Source organism: Zea mays, chromosome 9, assembly GCF_902167145.1.
Source record: "Zea mays cultivar B73 chromosome 9, Zm-B73-REFERENCE-NAM-5.0, whole genome shotgun sequence".
Taxonomy (NCBI): Eukaryota; Viridiplantae; Streptophyta; class Magnoliopsida; order Poales; family Poaceae; genus Zea; species Zea mays.
Genome location: NC_050104.1, coordinates 92,682,200 through 92,705,654, shown reverse-complemented (window position 1 = coordinate 92,705,654; position 23,455 = coordinate 92,682,200). Strand labels below are relative to the sequence as shown.

The 23,455-nt window shown below is 47.7% G+C and overlaps 2 protein-coding genes across 2 annotated transcripts; one reads left to right on the top strand and one right to left on the bottom strand.

The window, feature by feature from the left end:
- Positions 1-10,775: 10,775 nt before the first annotated feature.
- LOC103638667 (acyl transferase 7) lies at positions 10,776-12,626 on the top strand. The gene is made up of 2 exons (XM_008661511.4): positions 10,776-11,369; positions 11,489-12,626. The coding sequence occupies exons 1-2, from the start codon at positions 10,920-10,922 to the stop codon at positions 12,314-12,316; spliced, it is 1,278 nt and encodes a 425-aa protein (XP_008659733.1). The 5' UTR covers positions 10,776-10,919; the 3' UTR covers positions 12,317-12,626.
- Positions 12,627-15,872: 3,246 nt separating this feature from the next.
- LOC103638666 (serine/threonine-protein phosphatase 7 long form homolog) lies at positions 15,873-18,464 on the bottom strand. Its single transcript, XM_035962607.1, has 6 exons — positions 18,389-18,464; positions 18,130-18,299; positions 17,351-18,041; positions 17,050-17,258; positions 16,503-16,967; positions 15,873-16,424 (listed from the first exon to the last, which is right to left on the bottom strand). The coding sequence occupies exons 2-6, from the start codon at positions 18,249-18,251 to the stop codon at positions 16,370-16,372; spliced, it is 1,542 nt and encodes a 513-aa protein (XP_035818500.1). The 5' UTR covers positions 18,252-18,299; positions 18,389-18,464; the 3' UTR covers positions 15,873-16,369.
- Between the last annotated feature and the right edge of the window lie 4,991 nt (positions 18,465-23,455).

Sequence of the window (23,455 nt, the reverse complement as noted above, 5' to 3'; positions counted from 1 at the left end):
GGTCTACTAGCACATAAATAAAGTAAAGACCCTATCATTGACCGGTATGCTTTTTGATCAACGGACGTACCTCCTTTGTTGAGGTCGGTGTGTCCGTCGGTTCCCATCGGAGTCTTTGCGGGCTTGGCGTCCTTCATCCCAAACCGCTTCAACAGATCTTGCGTGTACTTCGTTTGAGAGATGAAGGTGCCGTCCTTGAGTTGCTTCACTTGGAACCCAAGGAAGTAGTTCAACTCGCCCATCATCGACATCTCGAATTTCTGCGTCATCACCCTGCTAAACTCTTCACAAGACTTTTTATTAGTTGAACCAAATATTATGTCATCGACATAAATTTGGCACACAAATAAATCACCATCACATGTCTTAGTGAAAAGAGTTGGATCGGCTTTCCCAACCTTAAAAGCATTTGCAATTAAGAAATCTCTAAGGCATTCATACCATGCTCTTGGGGCTTGCTTAAGTCCATAGAGCGCCTTAGAGAGCTTACACACGTGGTCAGGGTACCGTTCATCCTCGAAGCCAGGGGGTTGTTCCACGTACACCTCCTCCTTTATTGGCCCGTTGAGGAAAGCGCTCTTCACATCCATTTGGTACAACCTGAAAGAATGGTGAGCGGCATATGCTAGCAAGATACGAATTGATTCTAGCCTAGCCACAGGAGCAAAAGTCTCCTCGAAATCCAAACCTGCGACTTGGGCATAACCTTTTGCCACAAGTCGAGCCTTGTTTCTCGTCACCACCCCGTGCTCGTCCTGTTTGTTGCGGAACACCCACTTGGTTCCCACAACATTTTGCTTCGGACGAGGCACCAGTGTCCAAACTTCATTCCTCTTGAAGTTGTTTAGCTCCTCCTGCATGGCCAACACCCAGCCCGGATCTAGCAAGGCCTCCTCTACCCTGAAAGGCTCAATAGAAGAGACAAAGGAGTAATGCTCACAAAAATTAACTAATCGAGACCGAGTAGTTACTCCCTTGCTAATGTCACCCAGAATTTGGTCGATGGGATGATCCCTTTGAATCATCGCTCGAACTTGAGTTGGAGGTGCCGGTTCCGCTTCTTCCTCCATCACATGATCATCTTGTGCTCCCCCTTGATCACACGCCTCCTGTTGATGAACCTGTTCATCGTCTTGAGTTGGGGGATGCACCATTGTTGAGGAAGAAGGTTGATCTCGTTCATCTTGTTCCTGTGGCCGAACTTCTCCAATCACCATGGTTCGAATAGCGGCCGTCGGAACATCTTCTTCATCTACATCATCAAGATCAACAACTTGCTCTCTTGGAGAGCCATTAGTCTCATCAAATACAACGTCGCTAGAGACTTCAACCAAACCCGATGATTTGTTGAAGACTCTATACGCCTTTGTATTTGAGTCATAACCTAACAAAAACCCTTCTACAGCTTTGGGAGCAAACTTAGAATTTCTACCCTTCTTCACTAGAATGTAGCACTTGCTCCCAAATACACGAAAGTAAGATACATTGGGTTTGTTACCGGTTAGTAGCTCATACGAAGTCTTCTTGAGGAGGCGATGAAGGTAGACCCTGTTGATGGCGTGGCAAGCCGTGTTCACGGCTTCCGACCAAAAACGCTCGGGGGTCTTGAATTCTCCAAGCATCGTCCTCGCCATATCGATGAGCGTCCTGTTCTTCCTTTCTACCACACCGTTTTGCTGTGGTGTGTAGGGAGCGGAGAACTCGTGCTTGATCCCTTCCTCTTCAAGGAACTCCTCCACTTGAAGGTTCTTGAACTCAGACCCGTTGTCGCTCCTTATCTTTTTTACTTTGAGCTCAAACTCATTTTGAGCTCTCCTGAGGAAGCGCTTGAGGGTCCCTTGTGTTTCAGACTTATCCTGCAAAAAGAACACCCAAGTGAAGCGGGAAAAGTCATCAACAATAACTAGACCATACTTACTTCCTCCTATGCTCAGATAGGCGACGGGTCCGAAGAGGTCCATATGCAGCAGCTCCAGTGGTCTTGAGGTGGTCATCACATTCTTGCTGTGATGTGTTCCTCCCACTTGTTTACCTGCTTGACAAGCTGCACAAGGTCTATCTTTTTCGAATTGAACGTTAGTCAAACCTATTACGTGTTCTCCCTTTAGAAGCTTGTGAAGGTTCTTCATCCCCACATGTGCTAAGCGGCGATGCCACAGCCAGCCCATGCTAGTCTTAGCTATTAAGCATGCATCTAGACCGGCCTCTTCTTTTGCAAAATCAACTAAATAAAGTTTGTCGTCTAATACACCCTTAAAAGCTAGTGAACCATCACTTCTTCTAAAGACAGACACATCTACATTTGTAAATAGACAGTTATATCCCATATTGCATAATTGACTAACCGATAGCAAATTATATCCTAGAGACTCTACTAAAAACACATTAGAGATAGAGTGCTCATTAGAAATTGCAATTTTACCTAACCCTTTTACCTTGCCTTGATTCCCATCACCGAATATGATTGAATCTTGGGAATCCTTATTCTTGACGTAGGAGGTGAACATCTTCTTCTCCCCCGTCATATGGTTTGTGCATCCGCTGTCAATAATCCAGCTTGAACCCCCGGATGCATAAACCTGCAAGGCAAATTTAGGCTTGGGTTTTAGGTACCCAACTCATGTTGGGTCCTACAAGGTTAGCACAAATATTCTTAGGGACCCAAATGCAAGTTTTGTCTCCCTTGCATCTTGTCCCTAACTTCCTAGCAATTACCTTTCTATTCTTTCTGCAAATTGAAAAGGAAGCATTCAAAGCATGATATATTGTAGAAGGCTCATTAACTTTCCTAGGAATATTAACAACATTTCTCCTAGGCATATTATGAACAACATCCCTTCTACCAACATTTCTATCATGCACATATGAAGAACTGGAAGCAAACATAGCATGGGAAAAATCATCGTACGCATTATAACTCCTATAAGCATTTCTAGTTTGTCTCCTATCATGATACAAAAAGGCATGGTTTTTTTAGCATTAGTAGCCATAGGAGCCTTCCCTTTCTCCTTAGCGGGAATGGGAGCCTTATGGCTTGTTAAGTTCTTGGCTTCCCTCTTGAAGCCAAGTCCATCCTTAATTGAGGGGTGTCTACCGATCGTGTAGGCATCCCTTGCAAATTTCAGTTTATCAAATTCATTCTTGCTAGTCTTAAGTTGGGCATTAAGACTAGTCAATTCCTCAGTTAATTTGGAAATTGAAACTAAATGATCACTACAAGCATCAATATCGAAATCTTTACACCTAGTGCAAATTTCAACATGTTCTACACAAGAATTAGATTTACTAGCTACTTCAAGTTTAGCATTTAAGTCATCATTAACACCCTTTAAAGTAGCAATGGTTTCATGACAAGAAGATAGTTCACTAGAAAGCACCTCATTTCTTTTAACTTCTAAAGCATAAGATTTTTGTGCCTCTACAAATTTGTCATGCTCTTCATACAAAATGTCCTCTTGTTTTTCTAAGATTCTATCTTTTTCATTCAAGGCATCAATCAATTCATTAATTTTATCTACTTTAGTTCTATCCAATCCCTTGAACAAACTAGAGTAATCTATTTCATCATCACTAGACTCATTATCACTGGAAGAATCATAAGTGACATTGTTTTGATTACATACCTTCTTTTCCCTTGCCATAAGGCATGTGTGACACTCGTTGGGGAAGAGGGATGACTTGTTGAAGGCAGTGGCGGCGAGTCCTTCATTGTCGGAGTCGGAGGAGGAGCAATCCGAATCCCACTCCTTTCCGATATGTGCCTCGCCCTTGGCCTTCTTGTAATACTTCTTCTTTTCCCTCTTGCTCCCGTGCTCCTGGTCACTATCATTGTCGGGACAGTTAGCAATAAAATGACCAAGCTTACCGCATTTGAAGCATGATCGCTTTCCCTTGGTCTTAGTCTTGCTTGGCTGTCCCTTGCGACCCTTCAGTGCCGTCTTGAATCTTTTGATGATGAGGGCCATCTCTTCATCATTAAGACCGGCCGCCTCAATTTGCGCCACCTTGCTGGGTAGCGCCTCCTTGCTCCTTGTTGCCTTGAGAGCAATGGGTTGAGGCTCATGGATTGGGCCATTCAACGCGTCGTCCACGTACCTCGCCTCCTTGATCATCATTCGCCCGCTTACAAATTTTCCAAGAATTTCTTCGGGCGACATCTTGATGTACCTAGGATTTTCACAAATATTGTTCACCAAGTGAGGATCAAGAACGGTAAATGACCTTAGCATTAGGCGGACGACGTCGTGATCCGTCCATCGCGTGCTTCCGTAGCTCCTTATTTTGTTGATAAGGATCTTGAGCCGGTTGTATGTTTGTGTCGGCTCCTCGCCCCTTATCATAGCGAATCGTCCGAGCTCGCCCTCCACCAACTCCATCTTGGTGAGTAAGGTGACATCATTCCCCTCATGAGAGATCTTGAGGGTGTCCCAAATCTGCTTGGCATTGTCCAAGCCGCTCACCTTGTGATACTCGTCCCTGCACAAGGAGGCTAGCAACACAGTAGTAGCTTGTGCATTTTTATGGATCTGTTCATTAATAAACGAAGGGCTATCCGAGCTATCAAATTTCATTCCACTTTCCACAATCTCCCAAATGCTTGGATGGAGAGAAAATAGGTGAGTACGCATTTTGTGACTCCAAAATCCGTAGTCCTCTCCATCAAAGTGGGGAGGCTTGCCAAGTGGAATGGGAAGCAAATGAGCATTTGAGCTATGCGGAATGCGCAAATAATCAAAAGAAAAGTTTGAGTTAACCGTCTTTTGTTTGTCATAGTCGTTGTCGTCGTTGTCCTTTTGGGAAGAGGAAGATTCGTCGCTGTCGTCGTAGTAGACGATCTCCTTGATACGTCTTGTCTTCTTCTTCTTCCCTTCCTTCCGTCTATGGCCCGAGCCGGAGTCGGTAGGCTTGTCATCTTTGGCCTCGTTGACGAAGGACTCCTTCTCCTTATCGTTGATCACGATTCCCTTCCCCTTAGGATCCATCTCTTCGGGCGGTTAGTCCCTTTCTTGAAGAGAACGGCTCCGATACCAATTGAGAGCACCTAGAGGGGGGGGTGAATAGGTGATCCTGTAAAGTTCAACTTATAGCCACAAAAACTTGTTAAGAGTTAGCACAGTTAATGTCAAGTGGCTAGAGCGAAGATCTTGCACAATATGATAATCACAAGAAGCTCAACACAGAGAAGACACAGTGATTTATCCCGTGGTTCGGCCAAGTACAAAACTTGCCTACTCCACGTTGTGGCGTCCCAACGGACGAGAGTTGCACTCAACTCCTCTCAAGTGATCCAATGATCAACTTGAATACCACAGTGTTGCTTTGCTTTTCTTAATCCCGTTTGCGAGGAATTTCCACAACTTGGAGCCTCTTGCCCTTACAAAAGATGTTCACAGAGAATCACGGAGCAAGGGAGGGATTAGCAACTCACACACGACACAAAGATCACAGCGAATACGCACACACAAGACCCAGACTTGAGCTCAAGGGACTAGCACACTAGAACGGAGCTCAAATCACTAGAATGTCGAACAAGTGTGCAAGATTGATGTGTGAGTGATCAAGAGTGCTCAAGGAATGCTTGGGTTTTCTCCTCCATGCGCCTAGGAGACCCTTTTATAGCCCCAAGGCAGCTAGGAGCCATTGAGAGCAAATCTGGAAGGCCCTTCTTGCCTTCTGTCGTCGGGTGCATCGGACAGTCCGGTGCACACCGGACACTGTCCGGTGCCCGATTTCCTTCCTTAAATAGCGAAGCCGACCGTTGGCAGACTTGGAGCCGTTGGCGCACTGGACATGTCCGGTGCACACCGGACAGTCCGGTGCCCCCTTCTAGCCGTTGGCTCGGCCACGTGTCCCGCGCAGATCGCGCGGCCGACCGTTGGCCCGGCCGACCGTTGGCTCACCGGACAGTCCGGTGCACACCGGACAGTCCGGTGAATTTTAGCCGTACGCCGTCGGCGAATTCCCGAGAGCGGCCACTTCGCTTGAGGCAGCCTGGCGCACCGGACACTGTCCGGTGCACCACCGGACAGTCCGGTGCCCCAGACCGAAACCGTCTCTTGGCTGTACACAGCCAACTCTTCTCTTTTCTTCTTCTTTCTGTTTCTGATACTTAGACAAGTATATTAGTACACAAAACCAATGTACTAAGACTTAGAAACATACCTTTGCTCTTGATTCGCACTTTGTTCATCCATGGGCATAGATTCACATTTAAGCACTTGTGTTGACACTTAATCACCAAAATACTTTAGAAATGACCCAAGGGCACATTTCCCTTTCAATAGCGCGTCTTGCCCGAGGACAATGGGTAAGTATGCGGTCATTACGTCCTCGGACGCCCCGGCAGCTCGAGCAGTGGTGGTGTAGACGGCCAGCCAGCCTCCTGGATCCTGCTTAGGTTCATATTTATCGACATTGGATACCTTGAAGTTAGGGGCCATTGAATGGCCCTAAGGCGTGGAGTAAGGGCAGACACTCCACACGTGTCTTCTTATCGTCGGGGATGATGTCTGTCCCGGGGAGGGGAGTGGTTGTTGTGGTTCCTCAACCGTCCCCGGGTAGTACCGCCAGTCGAGGTCGTTGCCGACTCAGTTCTGGTGGCCTGACTCCGAGCTGGGATGCCATAATCCCTGTCGTACTCCTCCCGGCGGCGGATCTCGTTCTCATGTCGTCATTCACGCGAAGCATTGATGGAGCTTCGCGCGTCCCGGCGGCTGTTGATGGCGTGTCGTAGGTCGTTCGGCGGGTGAGCGAGAGGTAGAAGATGGTTGGCTGCTTGGGTGAACAGTCGTCGATAGCCCTCGGCGTCAGGAGTACGAGGGAGTCCATCAGCTATCCGAGCTAGTACCCCTCCGACTTCACTCGACGTGTTCATGGCTCGGGCGAAGTCGGGGTTCAGGTTGCGCCCGAAGAGTGGATTTTCCCGACGTTGCCTTGCCTCCTGCTCGGCTTGTTCTTGAGCTCGTCGGCGATCACGCCGTCGGGAGTTCCTTCGTTCTCTGAAGACGTGTTCCTCCGGAGTTTCTCCTATCTCTGAGACCTCGTCTCGCGAGACAGGCTGTTCTGGGTCCCGCTCTCCGGCCTCGTGATGTCGCCGGATATTTCGGCGCCGGTTCCTCCGTCGGCGGGATTCCCGCTGAGGTGGTTCTTCTCCGGGCGCGGTCGGCTCGTCGTCGGAGACGGGGGCGACTCCACTCTCCCGATGAAGAGGACGTCGGGGTAGAATGGTGCGGCTGTCGTGGCGATCTTCTTTCTGTTCTCCTTTGAGGGCGGAGGCACGGAAAGAACAACTTGCTTCCTCCCGGTTTTATTTGTTTCTTTCTTCCTTGCGATTTGTGTCCATTCTTTCGTCGGGGAAGTAGACAGTGGAGTTCTCCGGGTCAGCGGGCCCTCGGCCCCTGGCTTGCTGAAGGCGATCTTTTTTCGGAGCACTAGAGGTTGCGCTTTTTCCTTCCTTACTCTGATATTCTCGGAGTTTGTTGGAGGAGACTTCTTCCTTGGCGGATCTGCGATGCGATGTAGAGTTCCTTCTTCATATGCTATGGATGAGATAGTTCCAAAGCATAACACAGATCCAGGGCGGAGGGTGATCTTGCGGTGGAAGGTGACGACCATTGAGCTAGCTTAGATCGGCGACACACCCACTACCTGGCGCGCCAGCTGTCGGTGTTTTGGGTCCGACCGCACACCCGGGGTTGCCCCTCAAGGTGTTTTTAGGAGTAGGACGGTGTTACCGACTGTAGCTCAATGGTTCGTGCAAGGTGCACGAGAAACAGTAGACAATGGTGTACAGGTTCGGGCCGCTTTGAGATGCGTAACACCCTACGTCCTGGCGAGAATGCTTTATATGGTGGATTACAAGGGAGCTCTCTAACGCTAGAACGTAGAGAGCTGGGGTGGATGGCTGAGTAGTGAGATCGATCTGAAGGGGTGCCCCCTAGGCCTTATATATTCGACCGTGAGGCAATACATGCGGGTATGATAACAATGCGCACCTAAGAGATAGTGAACTGATTGAGTCTATCTTCCTATAGTTTTGCCGACTCATCCTCGCTTGGTTCCACTGTACGGGGTTCCAGCGTGGGAAAGTCGGGTCTCTGTGGCGGTTACTCGCTCGACGTTGTTGGGCCGTCTGGGTTCGCACCGATCTGGCCTTGCGTTGATCCGCTTCACTGGTCGTTCCTCCCTAGGCCCACGAAGAGATGACCTTACGATTTATTGGGCCCTTGGGCCTTTCGTGAGGTCTTTTATCCTTCCAGTGGACCCGGAGGATATCTGTCCCCCACAGTACATGACACAAATACTATGATATTACTTTACACAGTAAAACCACAGTATTGCTCAAAACCGAGATTTGTTTGGTTCCATTGGAAAAAACAAAGTATATGTAGAGAGAAGAGAAGAAAACTGAGGTCCTAAGTGGAGTTTCGAAAACTCCAAAAATACCATGATTTTAGGTAAACCATGGTATTTAAAACTGTGTTTTGCCTGTACAAACCAAACACCTTTTGTGTTCCAATACTATAGTATCATCAAATACCATAGTATTGTTTCAAAACTACAAAAATACTACACTTCCAAACAGGGCCGGAGGCTTTTGTGCGAGAACGACGGCTACGAGTTTGGAGGTAGGTTAACTAAGTCCACCTTATATATAAGTGAGTTATACAGATAGATTTGGGCTTCCAAACTAGGCTAGTATTTTACGAGGTAGGCTTTACCATATGTCTGCCTCTAAAAATGGATTTACGGAGGTGGATTCCTTCTGATGACCACATCCAAAAATATCCTATTTTCGGAGGCGATCGTCTTAAGATGCTAGCCTCCATAAATCAGTTTACGGAGGCGGGCAAAAGTGTCTACCTCTGTTAATCGATTTACAGAGGCAAGCTTCTTAAAATGATCGCCTCCAGAAATAGGCTACAAAAGTGACTGCCTGAGTTAATAAAAAGACCACCTCTGTTAATCGCATGCATTAACTGAGGCGGTTGATTTTTGTGACCGCCTCCTAAAATGTTTTGGCATGGTCTCATATAATCAATTATGTAGTAGTGTGTGAGCCTTCACATCATGTCACCTCTTAATATAACTGCATAGGAACTCATCATCCTTCTAAAGAACTTGATCAAGGTCACAATGGGTCTTTCCCAGATCACAAGTCATATTGAAGTTATTGAAAAATTGAAGCTTCAAATACCCCTTTGAGTTGATAGAATTTGTACAAAGACTAAATATCCACTTCCTCATAGTAGTGCCATAGCAGACGCGGTGGACTCAACGTCCAAAGTGAGCGCCTTGAGAAGTAGTTTGTTGTGAACGTTGTGGTAAGATGGGAAGGGCATGAATCGCTCGATGAAGGCCTTTGGGTGGTCGTAACGTTGACTAAGATCACGTAAAAAGGTTGATGACAAGCGTGCGGTCGGAGACGGGCTCAACAAGGTCCTGGAGAGACTCGGCCATGCCTTCAACTTGTGATAGTACTTAGTGACAGAGAGCCCCTCTTTGAAGGAGGCATCGAGGTGGAGGGCGCGGGCCTCCCGGTTGCAAAGGAACTACGCCTCGATGGCAACCCAGGCCTAGCGAGCGGCGCCCCCGCTCGCGAATGATGTCTTAGAGCTTGATAGTGAGGGTGCTGAGGATACACGAGAGCATCACACTGTCCATATGGTGCCATGATGGGAGCAGGAGGGTAGCAACATAAGTAAGAACATGGTCGTCGAGGGTGTCGCGTTGCAGGTTGAGGAGCACATGTTTGCGCTAGTGGGCGTAGTGGGGGACGCGGCGTCGAGAATGATAGAAACAAGCGATCGAATGTTCTGGACATCGACTGGTGTGGAGGTTGGCGATGACGATGACCTCGGAGGGAGGGGGCAAAGGAGGCGATGGATGTGCCCTGGGGTTGGTGTCGCTGAGCATGTGATGCTTCACCTCGACGAGCTATCGGGCGAGAGCATCGGTAGTAGGGCGTTGTGCTATCATGTTAGAGCATTAAGCGCTCGAGCTACTGCGCCACAACCATGAAGACTTTGGTCGTCTGAACAACCATGACAAGGGTGGACTAAGTGCAACAACCGATAGACGACGTAGATGTGAAGTGGGTGCCTAGGGCAATGAAGGGGTACTAGGGGAGATTGTGCAATCCACAGACTGGGACCCAATAGAAGTTGGGGCAGACGGGGTGGGCGGGATCACGAAAGCGTAATGAAATTAAGTTGTTTTGGTACACATTTAAGTTAATAATTTAAATTAGTTAAGGTTGGATAATAACTGGTACGAATTTGGCTAAAAATTATTCTACTTATTAGTCCTTGTGTTTAGATATATAAGAATTGATTTTATTTTTTTAGCTAGCTACTCTATCTTATCAAAATAAAATTTATTTTATGGATTTATTGGATTCACATAATACTTGATGCATGTGTTTGATATATATGTCTAGGTTCATCTTTATTCATTTAAATATATACATACAAATCAGGAGCTAAAACGACTACTCCCTCCTTTCTTTTTTATTTGTCGCGGTTTAGTTAAAAAGAACTAGCAGACGACAAATATTCGAGAACGGATGTAGTACAATTTTGAAACGTAGTAAGTACTAATTAATTCTTTCTATCAAATATCAAAGAGACAGTAAGTACGAGTTTAACTACTGTTGCAAAGGCATTTGCAAGCATGTTCTACAGTTTCAAGGCAATGGCTGCATCTAGTTGCTTCACCTTTGCATCGTGCGGTGGGCAATCCTTTTCAAACCCACTCATGGCCGATGCACACAACTAACTATTCGTATGCGGCAACACCACGATTTTACCAAAAACCTTATAAAAACCGGTACCCGTCTTCCCAGTCCCAGGTGAGGCAGCCAGTGCGCGCACCCACCGCCGCCGCGGTCCAGATCTCCCACCCAAAGTGCTGCCAGCAGCATGAGGAGCGCGGGTGCGGCGGCGACCGTGACGCGTCTGGCGCAGCGGGTGGTGGCCCCGGCGGCGCCCACGCCCCGAGGACAGCTCCCGCTCTCCTGGCTGGACCGCTACCCGACCCAGCGCGCGCTCATCGAGTCCCTCCACGTCTTCAAGGGCCGAGCTGACGCGGGAGCGGAGGCGCCCGCCAGGGCCATTGAGCGCGCGCTGGCTGCCGCGCTGGTGAGCTACTACCCCATCGCCGGGAGACTGGCGGTCTCGGACGAGGGGGAGCTGGTGGTGGACTGTACCGGCGAGGGCGTGTGGTTCGTCGAGGCCGGGGCCAGCTGCGCCCTCGCGGACGTGGACTACCTCGAGTACCCGCTCATGGTGCCCAAGGACGAGCTTCTCCCGCACCCCACCTATCCCGAATCTGACCTCCTCCCCGAGGACTCGCTCATCCTCCTTGTCCAGGTACTGAATCCCCTAGTGACCCGTTTGCGTTCTGGGAGCGCGATTGGTTGTGGAGACAAGTCAACGGCTCGGCGGCCATGGCTTCCTTTTTAATCCGTCCACTGCGCCCCCCAATGCAGGTGACGCAGTTCGCGTGCGGCGGGTTCGTGGTCGGGTTCCGGTTCAGCCACGCGGTCGCGGACGGCCCCGGCGCGGCCCAGTTCATGGCCGCCGTCGGCGACATGGCGCGTGGGCACGCGGCGCCCCTGGTGGCCCCGGCTTGGGGCCGCGAGGCGATCCCGAACCCTCCCGGCGCGGCGGTGGGCGCGCTGCCGGTCCCGACGGAGCTCCGGCTGCAGTACCTCGCCATGGACATCTCGACGGAATACATCGAGCACCTGAAGGCGCGGTTCCTGGAGCAGGCGGGGCAGCGGTGCAGCGCGTTCGAGGTGCTGATCGCCAAGGCGTGGCAGTCGCGCACCCGCGCGGCGGGGTTCGCGCGGGGCTCCCCCGTGCACGTGTGCTTCGCCATGAACGCGCGGCCGGCGCTGGGCGTCCCGCGCGGGTTCTACGGCAACTGCTACTACATCATGCGCGTGTCGGCGGCCGCCGAGGCCGTGTCGGACGCGTCCGTGTGCGACGTGGTGCGCCTCGTCCGCGAGGGCAAGAAGCGGCTGCCCGGCGAGTTCGCGCGGTGGAGCGCGGGCGGCGGGGTGGACGACCCGTACCGCATCACGTCGGACTACCGGACGCTGCTGGTGTCTGACTGGTCGCGGCTCGGGTTCGCGGAGGTGGACTACGGGTGGGGCTGCCCCGTGCACGTCGTCCCGCTCACCAACCTGGACTACATCGCGACGTGCATCCTGGTCCGGCCCTCCGCGCACAAGCCCGGCGCGCGACTCATCACGCAGTGCGTGGACGCCGGCGCCGTCGACGCGTTCCACAAGGACATGATGCGGCTCGACTGATTATTCTGCTGTTTGTTAATCCAGTTGCATAATTTAATTCGTTCGTTCGTTCGTTGCTGTATCGCATGAGTGCATGACTGGGTTGTTGAGCACATGAGTGGAATAGTTATAAAAAGAAGAAGATACTATTACGGTCTAAGTGCATCACCAATGAATACTACGTGCGTGCCTGCAACGGGAAGCATTGTTTATTCTTCCCTTGTACATGTTGCGTGTGTTTAGGGAGCACATCAAATTAGTAAGTAGGTGGTGGGGAGCCATTTTCTGCTGTTCCCTCTTGCTTAAGCAACTGGAAATGGTGCCAGAAAGAGTCCAAGTGATGCATCTGTTTTCAGCATGAGAGGTTGATGTAACGGACCTGTCCAGGCGTCCCAATCTTGGGTTTGTTCAACTCCGGCAGTGCGTGTCGTTGCTCGAGAACGGACCAGAAAAAGGTCGAGGGCCCGGAGCGTTCCTTGCTTCACTTGGCATTTTCGGATCGGTTACTCGCCAGTGGGTGTGTTTGCTGTCAAGCTGCTGGTGATGCATTCCAGTAGAGAAGCTACCTGTGTCTCCGTGTCTCTCAGCTCAGCAATAGCAGGATCGGGATCGAAGCCACGCGGAATTTCAGCCCCTAGCGCCGTTGGGGCCTATTTTCGATTTCTATTTTTCTAAAAAAATTAGTTCTTTTTTTAAAAAAATTAAAAAACTATTGAGAAAATGGAGTTAACCTTTAGAGGTAGATTGAGGGGTGGAGTGAATTAAATTCCCTCCTATTCAATTTTAAATAGAAGGATCTAATTCTCATAAATTTGTATTTAAGACTGTCTTCATTAGAGTATAGAAAATAGTGAATGCTTTAACACTGTATATATACAGAAGTTTGAAATAGGGGGGAAATTTGGGATGTGATAAAGAATAGATAGCTTAATCGAACAAAAAATATGGGATGAGATAGATAATAGATATCTTAGCCGAACAAAAAATATAGAATGAGATAGAGAATAGATATCTTAGCCGGACACCGTACAAAAAATCTTGTGACCGGGAGACGGCGGCCGAATTTTTTGTATTTTAGCCCTTAAACAGAAGTAAATTCACGTTTAGACCTAAAAAAATTTTAAATGCAGTTTTGGACCCTTAGCTCGGCGCCATAGGCTGTGGCGCCGAGCTAACACAGCTCGGCGCCACAGCCTATGGCGCCGAGCTGTGACGTGGCCGCAACGGCTAGCTGCGTCCAGGGCTGACCTGGCGCTGACGTGGCGGCGGCGCGGCCTCGTAGCTCGGCGCCACTGATCTTGGCGCCGAGCTACAAATTCCTATAAAAACGCCCGCGCGGCTGGCCGAGAGCAGCTCATTTCATCCCATTTCCAAACTTCGTAAAAATTTCCTGGATTCAAAGATTTGAGTTGGTTCACTTCGTAGACCAAGGTATGATTTCCAACTGATTCCTTTTGTATATTAGGTTGTTAGTTTAATAATTTGTATACACCTATTATATTATCATTTCGATTATTAGTTTGTGTAAACTTATTATAAAGCATAATAGGTACAAGTGATAATTATAATCGTTTATTAGATGAAAGACATGTACCGAGAGGCGTTGTGGCAGAAGAGAGGTCGTCCTCGGGAGTTATATCCGGACGTATCTAGTAAGGATGCTCCTGTTCCTCCTGAACTCCCCGTGCCTAACTGTGACTGTGGCAGACTGGCTTGGGTACATCAATCACAACATCCAGACACGGCTGCTCGCTGCTACTACCTTTGTGGCACTTTGGACGTACGTAGCTTATGACTTGTCACTTAATTTTGTTCGCGTTCATTATTTTGTAGATATGTAATAGTGCATCTTTCCATTATTTTAGGGACATCAGAGGTGTTTCTTTTTCCAGTGGATCGATGGTCCTGATAAATTTGACCCTCGATATCTTCTTTTCGTTAATTGGTTGAGTGGAAGGACCAGTCATGAGCGTTTTAAGCGTTGGGTACCTCCTCCCCCGAATCCTCCACCAATGACGGATGCGGAGAAGGAGGTAGCAACAGAAAGACGGATGGACTCACCGCCTCGATGCGATTGTGGAGACCGTGTTGTCATCGACGAAGACTATGACAAGCAGTTCTGTTGTCCGAACATTGATTATGTGAGCCCATTGATATGCTAAATGTATGAACTAGTTTTTATTTACAATAAATTACTAATTTTTTCTCTTGCAGCCATACGGGTGGCGTAAGTGTCGTTTCAGAGAGTGGTTGTATGGTCCTTTGTCCCATTGGCCAGAGCCAGAGGTAAAGGAAAAGAGATACATGGGGTGGGCGGCAGAAGAGGTCAAATTTGATCCAGTACTCTGCAAATGTGGTATTGAAGCTAAGTATGGATTAGTTCCTTCGGAGCTTGGTGTTGGATATTTTTGTGGACATATGGTCGATTACGATGAGGTTGGTATTTTTTTTGCACCAGATGTAATGTTATAGCGGTACTTACTATATTTTTTGTAGGAGACGAGGAAATGCAGTTGGGAGAGTTACGACGACAAAGGAGAGGTGATGCGCACAATAGAGTCGAAGAGAATAATGGGACAGAAGATGCGTTGTGGATCTCGGCTCGTTGATTCGTACATTAACGATCGCATACGCGACATGCGTAGGGAAGCAAAATCTGCCTTTTATGATAGCCCGAAGCGTGCAGAGTATAGGAGGTTGAAGGCGGCAGATGAGAAGAGAGCACAGGATGCAAGGGAATGGGAAGCGGCTCAAGCCGAGAAACAGATGTTGGATAATCTTGCTGATCGCCTCAAGGGAAGTAAGTGAGATAAATGATATTATAATTATGTTAGTACAATTTATTTATCCTGACTTTGCTAACTTAATTTTCTCATTATATTTGCAGAGATTGGAAGCGGCGTAAACTATTTGGCCGATGAGGCGCATGCGAGATATGTTCAGGATAAAATGGCAACGGTTGAGCTGATGGAGGAGGAGGACGACGACACATCTAGATTGAGTGAGCTTATCGCCCTCGCAGAGGCAGGATTACATGAAGAAGAGGAGGACGACATGTCAAGGTTGAGTGAGCTCATAGCACTAGCTGAGGCTGGATTACGTGCTCAAGAGGAAGAGGATGAGTTTATGTCACAGGCCGCCGCAGAGGTAGAGGCAGCTTATTACAAGAAGAAGTCTGATGAGGCTGAGGCTGAGGATGAGCTATTCTCCCAAGCTGCAGATGAAGCAGAAGCCAATTATTACAAAAGAACTGGTGACAAGTGTGATGCAGGACAATGCAGCAAGTGGAATGAGGTTGTTGTTGAGGATTGCGCGACGGATGACTCCGAAGATGAGTTACTCATAGATTGTGATTCAGACTGAAGAATTGTAGCCTATTATGTAGTATTTACGTATCAAAAATAATTTAGAACTCTAAAGATGCGTTACTTATTGCTTATTATGTTTTTTACAGTTCACAAAAAAAATTTGCAAGAGTTCCCCTTGTTTTATTAACAACCACAGTTCAAATAATCACATATTATAAGACATATAAGCATTTCAACATATAATACATCACAACATAACATCGAATATAAAAACATCCACAGAACATAGTTCTTCATATAATGTCCATAAACAAAGTCCAAAATACAAGTTCCCCAACACATTGTCCAAAACACATAACATAGTTCATATTACAACGTCTCCAGCATAAGTCCAAATCACACAGTCCATATCACAAAAGTATTCATTTCCTCCTAGTCTTACCCTTGCCCTTGGCCCCAAGAGCGTCGGTGCCTGGAGTGTAAGGGTCTCGTGGACGCCTTCTACGTGGTGTCAGCTGTGATGGCTGAGTTGTAGGAGCATCCTGCAACTGAGACGGTCCAATCTCCACCTGACTTGCGGCGCCAGCGCCAGCGCCAGCGTCGTCGTCGTCGTCGTCGTCGTCGTCGTCGTCCTGGGCCACGTTCTCAAACGTGTCCCGCGTCGATCGCGACGAGCTGAGTCCTGCTGTAGATGGTCCAACTGCACACATGGGAGGCAGAACGTCCTGCTGCATACGAGGCACAGGCAGCTGCACGTCAACGCCCGCTAGAGACCGGCATCCACACCGAGCCGCTGCTCGACGAAGACGACGTGATACCCTCTGTAATCGAAATGTTAGTTAAAGACATATGTTACACCATACAAATAAACAAGTTTTCTGTTAGACATTGATACTCACTGATAGTAACGATAGCGTAGTAGTATCTGAAGTTCTCTGTGAGATACGCTCGAGTTCAACAACAGATACGAGCATAGAGTTTCCCTATCACAAGTTAAGACATTAGGATGCTCAAAACTAGACATAAAACATTGAATTGAAATCTCTAATTTTAGTAAAGAAATAGTTACCACTCTATCAAGGATTGGAGCAGCCTCAATTTGGGACCCGTGCCGAGCAGCTATGTCGAAAGCTGTGTCTTCGTCGTCTGACGATTCTTGCTCGGCGTAGTCTGCTGCTGTCCACTGTCCCTTCAGCTTGCACCTAGTCACACCCGAATACCAAATCAAATACCTCCGGAAGTTGTAGTTTGTGTGCGCCTGGTCATTCTCATAGTTCAGATCCCCCTGCTGGTCCCATTCATCAATGTAATCACGATGGTGCGTCTCGAAGTCCGTGACCTTCTTCTGTCTCTGTCTGTCGAACCTGCAAAAGTTAGAACCATATATTAGCGACTAACTGATATTTCAATTATTAGTTAGAATAACAAGTGCATGTAGTAACTCACTTATGAAGTTGTATTGAAGTCGAGAATGGCTCCACCGGAAACTCCTGGCGCAATCCGAACTGTCGAGCAACTCTGTGGGGCAAGTGGTACTCAACAGCATAAAAACAGATGAGGGGACACCTCATGAGGTAGAGGTTCTCGTCTATTGAGCACATGCTGCTCAACTGTATGCTGGCGAAATATGGATCAAGATACGGTTGCCAAGTCACCTGCAAAAGTTTTAGAAAGCCCATGTAAGCACGCTGGTGTCGTGTGATAAAAGTAGAAAGGACATGTAAAAAGAAAAAAGGAGACAACTGACCATCGAAGGAGTAAGTGCGTCGAGCTCGTTTGAGTACTCCACGTAAGCACGCTGGTGTCGTGCGAATGGCTCCTCGACCTGGTCCCAGCGGTAAGCAGCCGTGGGCTTAAGCCGATGTCCGGCTACCACGAACCACTCACGAGGAGGAAACTCTCTGGGTCGCCCGACTGGTATGTGTGCCCACATCCACAGCTGTAGTAGGTAGACACATCCACCTAAGCTGGCCGTCCTCGACGAACGACGACAAGCCTCGCAAAGTTGCCTGTACAGGAAGGCCAACACTGCTGAAGCCCAGCTGTAACCTCCGGTCGTATCCCAGTCAGTCAGGCAGGGCAGAAACATCCATGACGCGCTGTCGCCTGTTGCGTCTGGAAAAAGAACTGAACCAAAGAGATGGAGAATCCAAGCTCGACAATGGTATCCAACCGTCTGCTCATCTGCACCAGGTGGACACTGCCCAAAGCTCTGCCTAAGCCAGGTCAGTGGGACTCCGGTGTTGTGGCTACCTCGTAGCTCATCCGGAAGCAGTCTCCCAAGAAAGGCCTCCACCCTCTGCCTCCAACCGCCTGGTGATGCCTGACCGGTCACTGGACGACCCATAATGCTGAGACCAAGAATCTTCTGGCAATCTTCAAGCGTCACAGTCATCTCACCGCAGGGAAGGTGGAAAGTGTGAGTCTCTGGCCGCCACCTATTGGAAGACAAAAGAATACAAAAATCATTAGTATGCAAAGTAGATTTGATAATTGTAAATATTAAACAACTAGAGAAGTCTATACCTGTCGACCAGAGCCGTCAACGCCGCTGGGTTGAAAGTGGGCAGCCCACGGCGGACCTGGTACGATAAGACGTCCAAGCCAGCCCTCCGTAGGAGAGGAGTGTACCTCTCATCGTACCTCATCTCCTCCAGAAACCGGTCGTGGGTCCGGACCCGCAGAACGGGCAACACCTAGCAATCAAAAGATTTTTCATTAGTCAAATATAGGTCGCATATATTAATTCAAATATAGGTCGCAAATATAGCAAACAAAATATTACCTCTCCCTCTGCGGTGAGACGGCCCCTGTGGTGCTCGTCGTAGTGAGGGTCCAGCAAGTGGAACTACGCCATCCTGCAAATTAAGATATCAACATATTAGAATATAAGTTGTGTACAAAGTGTAACAAAAACATCGACATATTAGAATAAAATTTGTGTATAAAAAAATATATCACACCTGACTAAGTGTCCAAATGCATGTACGTGAGTTGTGGCCAAGTCTACCGCATTTTCCGCATTCATTCTGCTCTGGGTCCACGAGAAAGGGGGACGCTCGTCCTCTCCTACTGCGACCGGAAACCTGATCCATAACCATGTTGCACCGGCTCCTTTTCCTACTACCACGTTTGTCCCATCGATGCGCTGGATCAGCAACGTATACCGGACCGGTGTACGTTGGCCATTGTGACTCATCAAGAAATGGCTCAAAACGAGGGCTCCAGGTACGTACTAAGCTCTCTACACTGAACTCAGAAGGTATTCTGCTCTCAAATGCAAAGTTACGATGACGTGCGGCCGCAACATAATGAGAACATGGAAAATGGTATTGTCTAGGTTTACCACATCCGCACCAGAATGCATCAAGTAACACGACATGTGTCCTCGAAGGTCGCACCTCACCGTCCGAAGTTATGCCGCCTAGTGTTGTTACCTCGTATTTACCCAGCTCCTCATCAAAGCATTGTACCTCATGTCTATGGGCACGTTCCTTTGCATTATTAAGGTGTGATGTTGGTTTAGGTGCCCATCTCTGCCCTCGGGTCTGCATTGCCTTGGCCTGCGCGTGTCTATCATTAAACCAAGCCACAAGCCTATAAAAAGTGAATGTTACTATAGCATTGACTGGCATGCCCCGTATACCCTTGAGCACACTGTTAAATGACTCGGCCATGTTGCTAGTCTGAAACTCGAACCGCCAGCCACCTTCGTCGTAGGCCCTTGTCCATTTGTGCGGTTCCCTCAGCAATCCAGCAATCCAGTTCTTACCTTCAGCATTTGTTGCATCTTGTAGTTCCTTCAACTTATCCTCGAAAAACGAAACCTCCAACTGACGACATACCTCCTCAAAAAGGGGGAAGTTAGCCTTGCTATGATCCTTTCGAAGAAGATTTTCTGCTAGATGTCGAGTGCACCATCTGTGGTGCATGGGTGCGTAGCCAGTAATCTGCTCTTGCACTGCATTAAGAATACCTTGGTGTTTGTCAGATATGACACCAACCTCGCGTCCAGGGCCTACGACATGGATGCGTACAAGCCGCAAGAACCAAGACCAACTATCTCTGTTCTCCCTCTCCACCAAAGCAAATGCCAAAGGAACCAGTGAGTTGTCTGCGTCGCATGATATGGCAACCAACAATGTGCCCTTATACTTCCCAAGAAGAAAAGTACCATCAATAGAGAGCACGGGACGACAATGCCTGAAGGCCTCTACGCACTGCGAGAAACACCAGAAAGCACGATAAAATATCTCTTTGCCGTTCCTCCATTCATTAGGTTTGGGGATGTACTCGTAATGCATGCCTGGGTTTTTTGCTTTCATTGCATTGAACAATGCTGGTAACTTCTCGTAACCCTCCTCCCAATCCCCGTATATCATCTTCCATGCTCGCTGCTTTGCCCTCCATGCTTTCCCATATTTGATCCTGTAACCAAACAGCTCCGAAGTCATGGTCATAATTGACTTCACCTTCAAGTTTGGCTGACCCTTCAATATCCCCAATATCCTTTTCGCAATCAGGGTAGATGTCAACTGACGATGCTTAGAGCTCAGCTCTGTCTGGGCACAAGTGTGTGGACCTAAAATTTTGGTGATCTTAAACTTTCCGGTGTCCTTCTGCCTTCGGGCACATACCCTCCAATTACATTCTGGCACCTCGCACACAACAGTGTAACGACGCTGTGCATACGAATGTCTCACCTTGAACGGCCTCTTCCGGTTCACAGAATATTCCTGTAGCCATCGTCTCAGTGTAGGCAGATCCTTGAAAAGTAAGCCAACCTTAATCTCAATGCTGTCGGCGTTATCCGGAGCCTCTAGCAGTTCATCGTCACGTCCTTCAGCATACGCACGGGTGGAATGACTTAAACTGCTAAATTCATGTACTGCAGGGTCTTGCTCCGGACACAAACGTCTTATGAGTTCAATTTCTTGCTCGGTCATTTCTTGAACCGGACGGTCATCATCAGAATCTACGGCCCGTGCAGCCTCATATGGCTCCTCCTCATCCTCAATCTGAACATCAACACTATTGGATGCCCTGCATATGTTGTCCATATTATATGACACAGGCACATCAATCTGAACATCAGCATTATTGATATGTGGAGATCCTGCATCGGGTCGGAGCAAGAAAAACCACATTAAAAAGTCTAATCAAACGAAATAATGATGGATACGAACAATGTGTCGAAGACACTTACTAGGATGATCGTCAACTGGATCCTGGGTCAATGGGATCTCTTGGGGGGGTACCACCGCATTAGAAGCCCCACAAACGCCGGGAATAGGACGAGAAATCCCATACTCGTGCGGACCCGATTGAGCATCGGGCACAACAACGACTTCTTCATGAAGCTCTACCAAAGGAGCTTCAATACGAGATGCATTTGGCATTTGTGGAGACAACCCGACTGGACCTCCGCAATGACTAACAGGTAACTTTTGAACAACCACATCCAAACATGGTGGAACCATCGTCTTCACAATTCTTAAATATATCACCCAATCATCTTCTGAGGTAATGGAGATCAACCGTCGGACAACTGTTCCATATGTAATATGGGACAACAAACCCTGAATTGATATTCTAGGGTCGTTTATGTCGCAACTAATCTCCTCACAAGCTCGAGCCAAAAGCTGGTCAAAAGTTGGTCTTTCAACGAACAACATGGTCACGATCTTCATACCATCAAAAGTAACACTCCCATAAGCATCTATCTCCACCCTTCCTCCATGGTATAGTGTTACTAGGCTGTCCATCTATTTCAAAAATGGATTACTAACTCAATAATGGCTACATACTTAAGCCTACTAACTTACTAAGTAATAAATATATATTAACTAATAACTATACAATAAATATTAAATAAACACATCAAACGAAATTACATAATCTATAAATAATGTACGAAAACTATGTATACCTGAGAACGCGTACGACTCCAGCTAACGGTGGAGAAGGTCAAGTCGGACGAACACCTACGTACAAAAAAACTTATTGTCAGTAAAAAATTTGGCAGCACCTCCCCTGTAAAGTGATGTTTATAGAACCTGCGAATAAACGACAACACGATGGTTGCCAACACAGAAAACATGTAATACCAATGCGCTAAACAAAATGGTAACTATATAATCACTAAGAATTTACTAAACACTAACAATATGCTAACAATTTACTAAACACGAACAAGAGCTAACAATTTACTAAACAATTTACAAGTAAATGGCTAGCTAGTATACTAAATACTAAACTAAATAAATACTAACTAAATGCTAAACACTAATGTAACCACTAACCCTAAACACTAAACCCTAAAATGCTAAAAGCTAAATAATAACTAACCACTAACGAACAACTAAACACTAAATAACTAGGTAATACCAACTAAATACAAAAATATTAAGTAATAATTATAAAAAATTATTACCTTGTGAGCTGGAAGGCCGGAGGGAGAGCGGCAGGCGGAGGAGAGCAGGCGGCGGCCGGAGTCGAGCGAGCTCGGCGGCGAGCTCGGCGGGAGAGGCGGGCGCCGGGCGAGCGGCGAGCTCGGCGGCGAGCTCGGCGGGCTGCGGGCGGGCGGCGCGCTCGCCGGGCGCGCTCGGCGGGCTGCGGGCGGGCGGCGAGCTCGGCGGCGGCGGGCTGGCGGCGAGCTCGGCGGCGGCGGCGGTATGAGCGACGGCGGGCGTAGGAAAATGAAGACGCGAGCGAAACAGAGAAGAAACGAAGAGGAAAGGCGTTTCGGTTAAGTTTCCTAGCTCGGCGCCAAGATCTGTGGCGCCGAGCTAGGTGTGCCACGCGGGCTGCCACGTCACGAAGCTCAGCGCCATAGGCTGTGGCGTCGAGCTGTGTTAGCTCGGCGCCACGGCCTATGGCGCCGAGCAAAGGGTCCAAAACTGCATTTAAAATTTTTTTAGGTCTAAACGTAAATTTACTTCGGTTTAGGGGCTAAAATACAAAAAATTCGGAGACGGCGGAAGGAAGTGTACAAAAAATCTGTCGGTGGAGCGCCGCGTCAAAGCGAGGCAGTGGCCAGTGGGGCCGTAGGGACGCGTGCGGGATGGCCGTTTGCGGTTTGCCTTTCCTCTGCGGTGCGACGGCGCCGGACCGGCGCCTGCGTCATCAGTACAGATGGCAACGAGGACCAATTCCTCGCGGTGATATAAAAGAAAAAAATTTATCCTCCGAGATAAACAGTGATGAGGACGGGAAACATTCTCTATCCTCGTTCTCTATGGGGACCTGTTAAATTTATAAGGCCCTGTTTGGAAGTGTAGTATTTTTGTAGTTTTGAAACAATACTATGGTATTTGATGATACTATAGTATTGGAACACAAAAGGTGTTTGGTTTGTACAGTCAAAACACAGTTTTAAATACCATGGTTTACCTAAAACCGTGGTATTTTTGGAGTTTTCGAAACTCCACTCAGGACCTCAGTTTTCTTCTCTTCTCTCTACATATACCTTGTTTTTCCAATAGAACCAAACAAATCTCGGTTTTGAGCAATACTGTGGTTTTACTGTGGTAAAGTAATACCGTAGTATTTGTGTCATGTACAATTGTAAACTATAGTATCTCAAAACTACATCATTTCAAAACTGCATTTCCAAACAGGTCCTAAGTGATGATGTCTTTATGTAGTAGTTAAAGATAAAATAAATAATTACCTTGTTAAAAGACTGCTAATTATACAAATGTGTTCATTTTTATGTATGCATAATAGTTTCTTACATCTTACAATATTTTATATTAATAATAAAAAATATATGTCCTAATTATAATTTAAACGGGGATAGGAATCCCTGTTGGAGATTTATCTCCATAGAGAACAAGAATGAGAAAAAAAA

What these genes read in the sequence shown, in the direction of transcription:
- LOC103638667 (XM_008661511.4), top strand. Translation starts at nt 10,920, where the DNA reads ATGAGGAGCGCGGGTGCGGCGGCGACCGTGACGCGTCTGGCGCAGCGG. An exon ending in CGCTCATCCTCCTTGTCCAG is followed by an intron (nt 11,370 to 11,488) that starts GTACTGAATCCC and finishes CCCCCAATGCAG; the next exon opens with GTGACGCAGTTCGCGTGCGG.
- LOC103638666 (XM_035962607.1), bottom strand. Translation starts at nt 18,251, where the DNA reads ATGAGGTACGATGAGAGGTACACTCCTCTCCTACGGAGGGCTGGCTTG. An exon ending in TTGACGGCTCTGGTCGACAG is followed by an intron (nt 18,042 to 18,129) that starts GTATAGACTTCT and finishes GTCTTCCAATAG; the next exon opens with GTGGCGGCCAGAGACTCACA. An exon ending in CTACGCTATCGTTACTATCA is followed by an intron (nt 16,425 to 16,502) that starts GTGAGTATCAAT and finishes TTTCGATTACAG; the next exon opens with AGGGTATCACGTCGTCTTCG.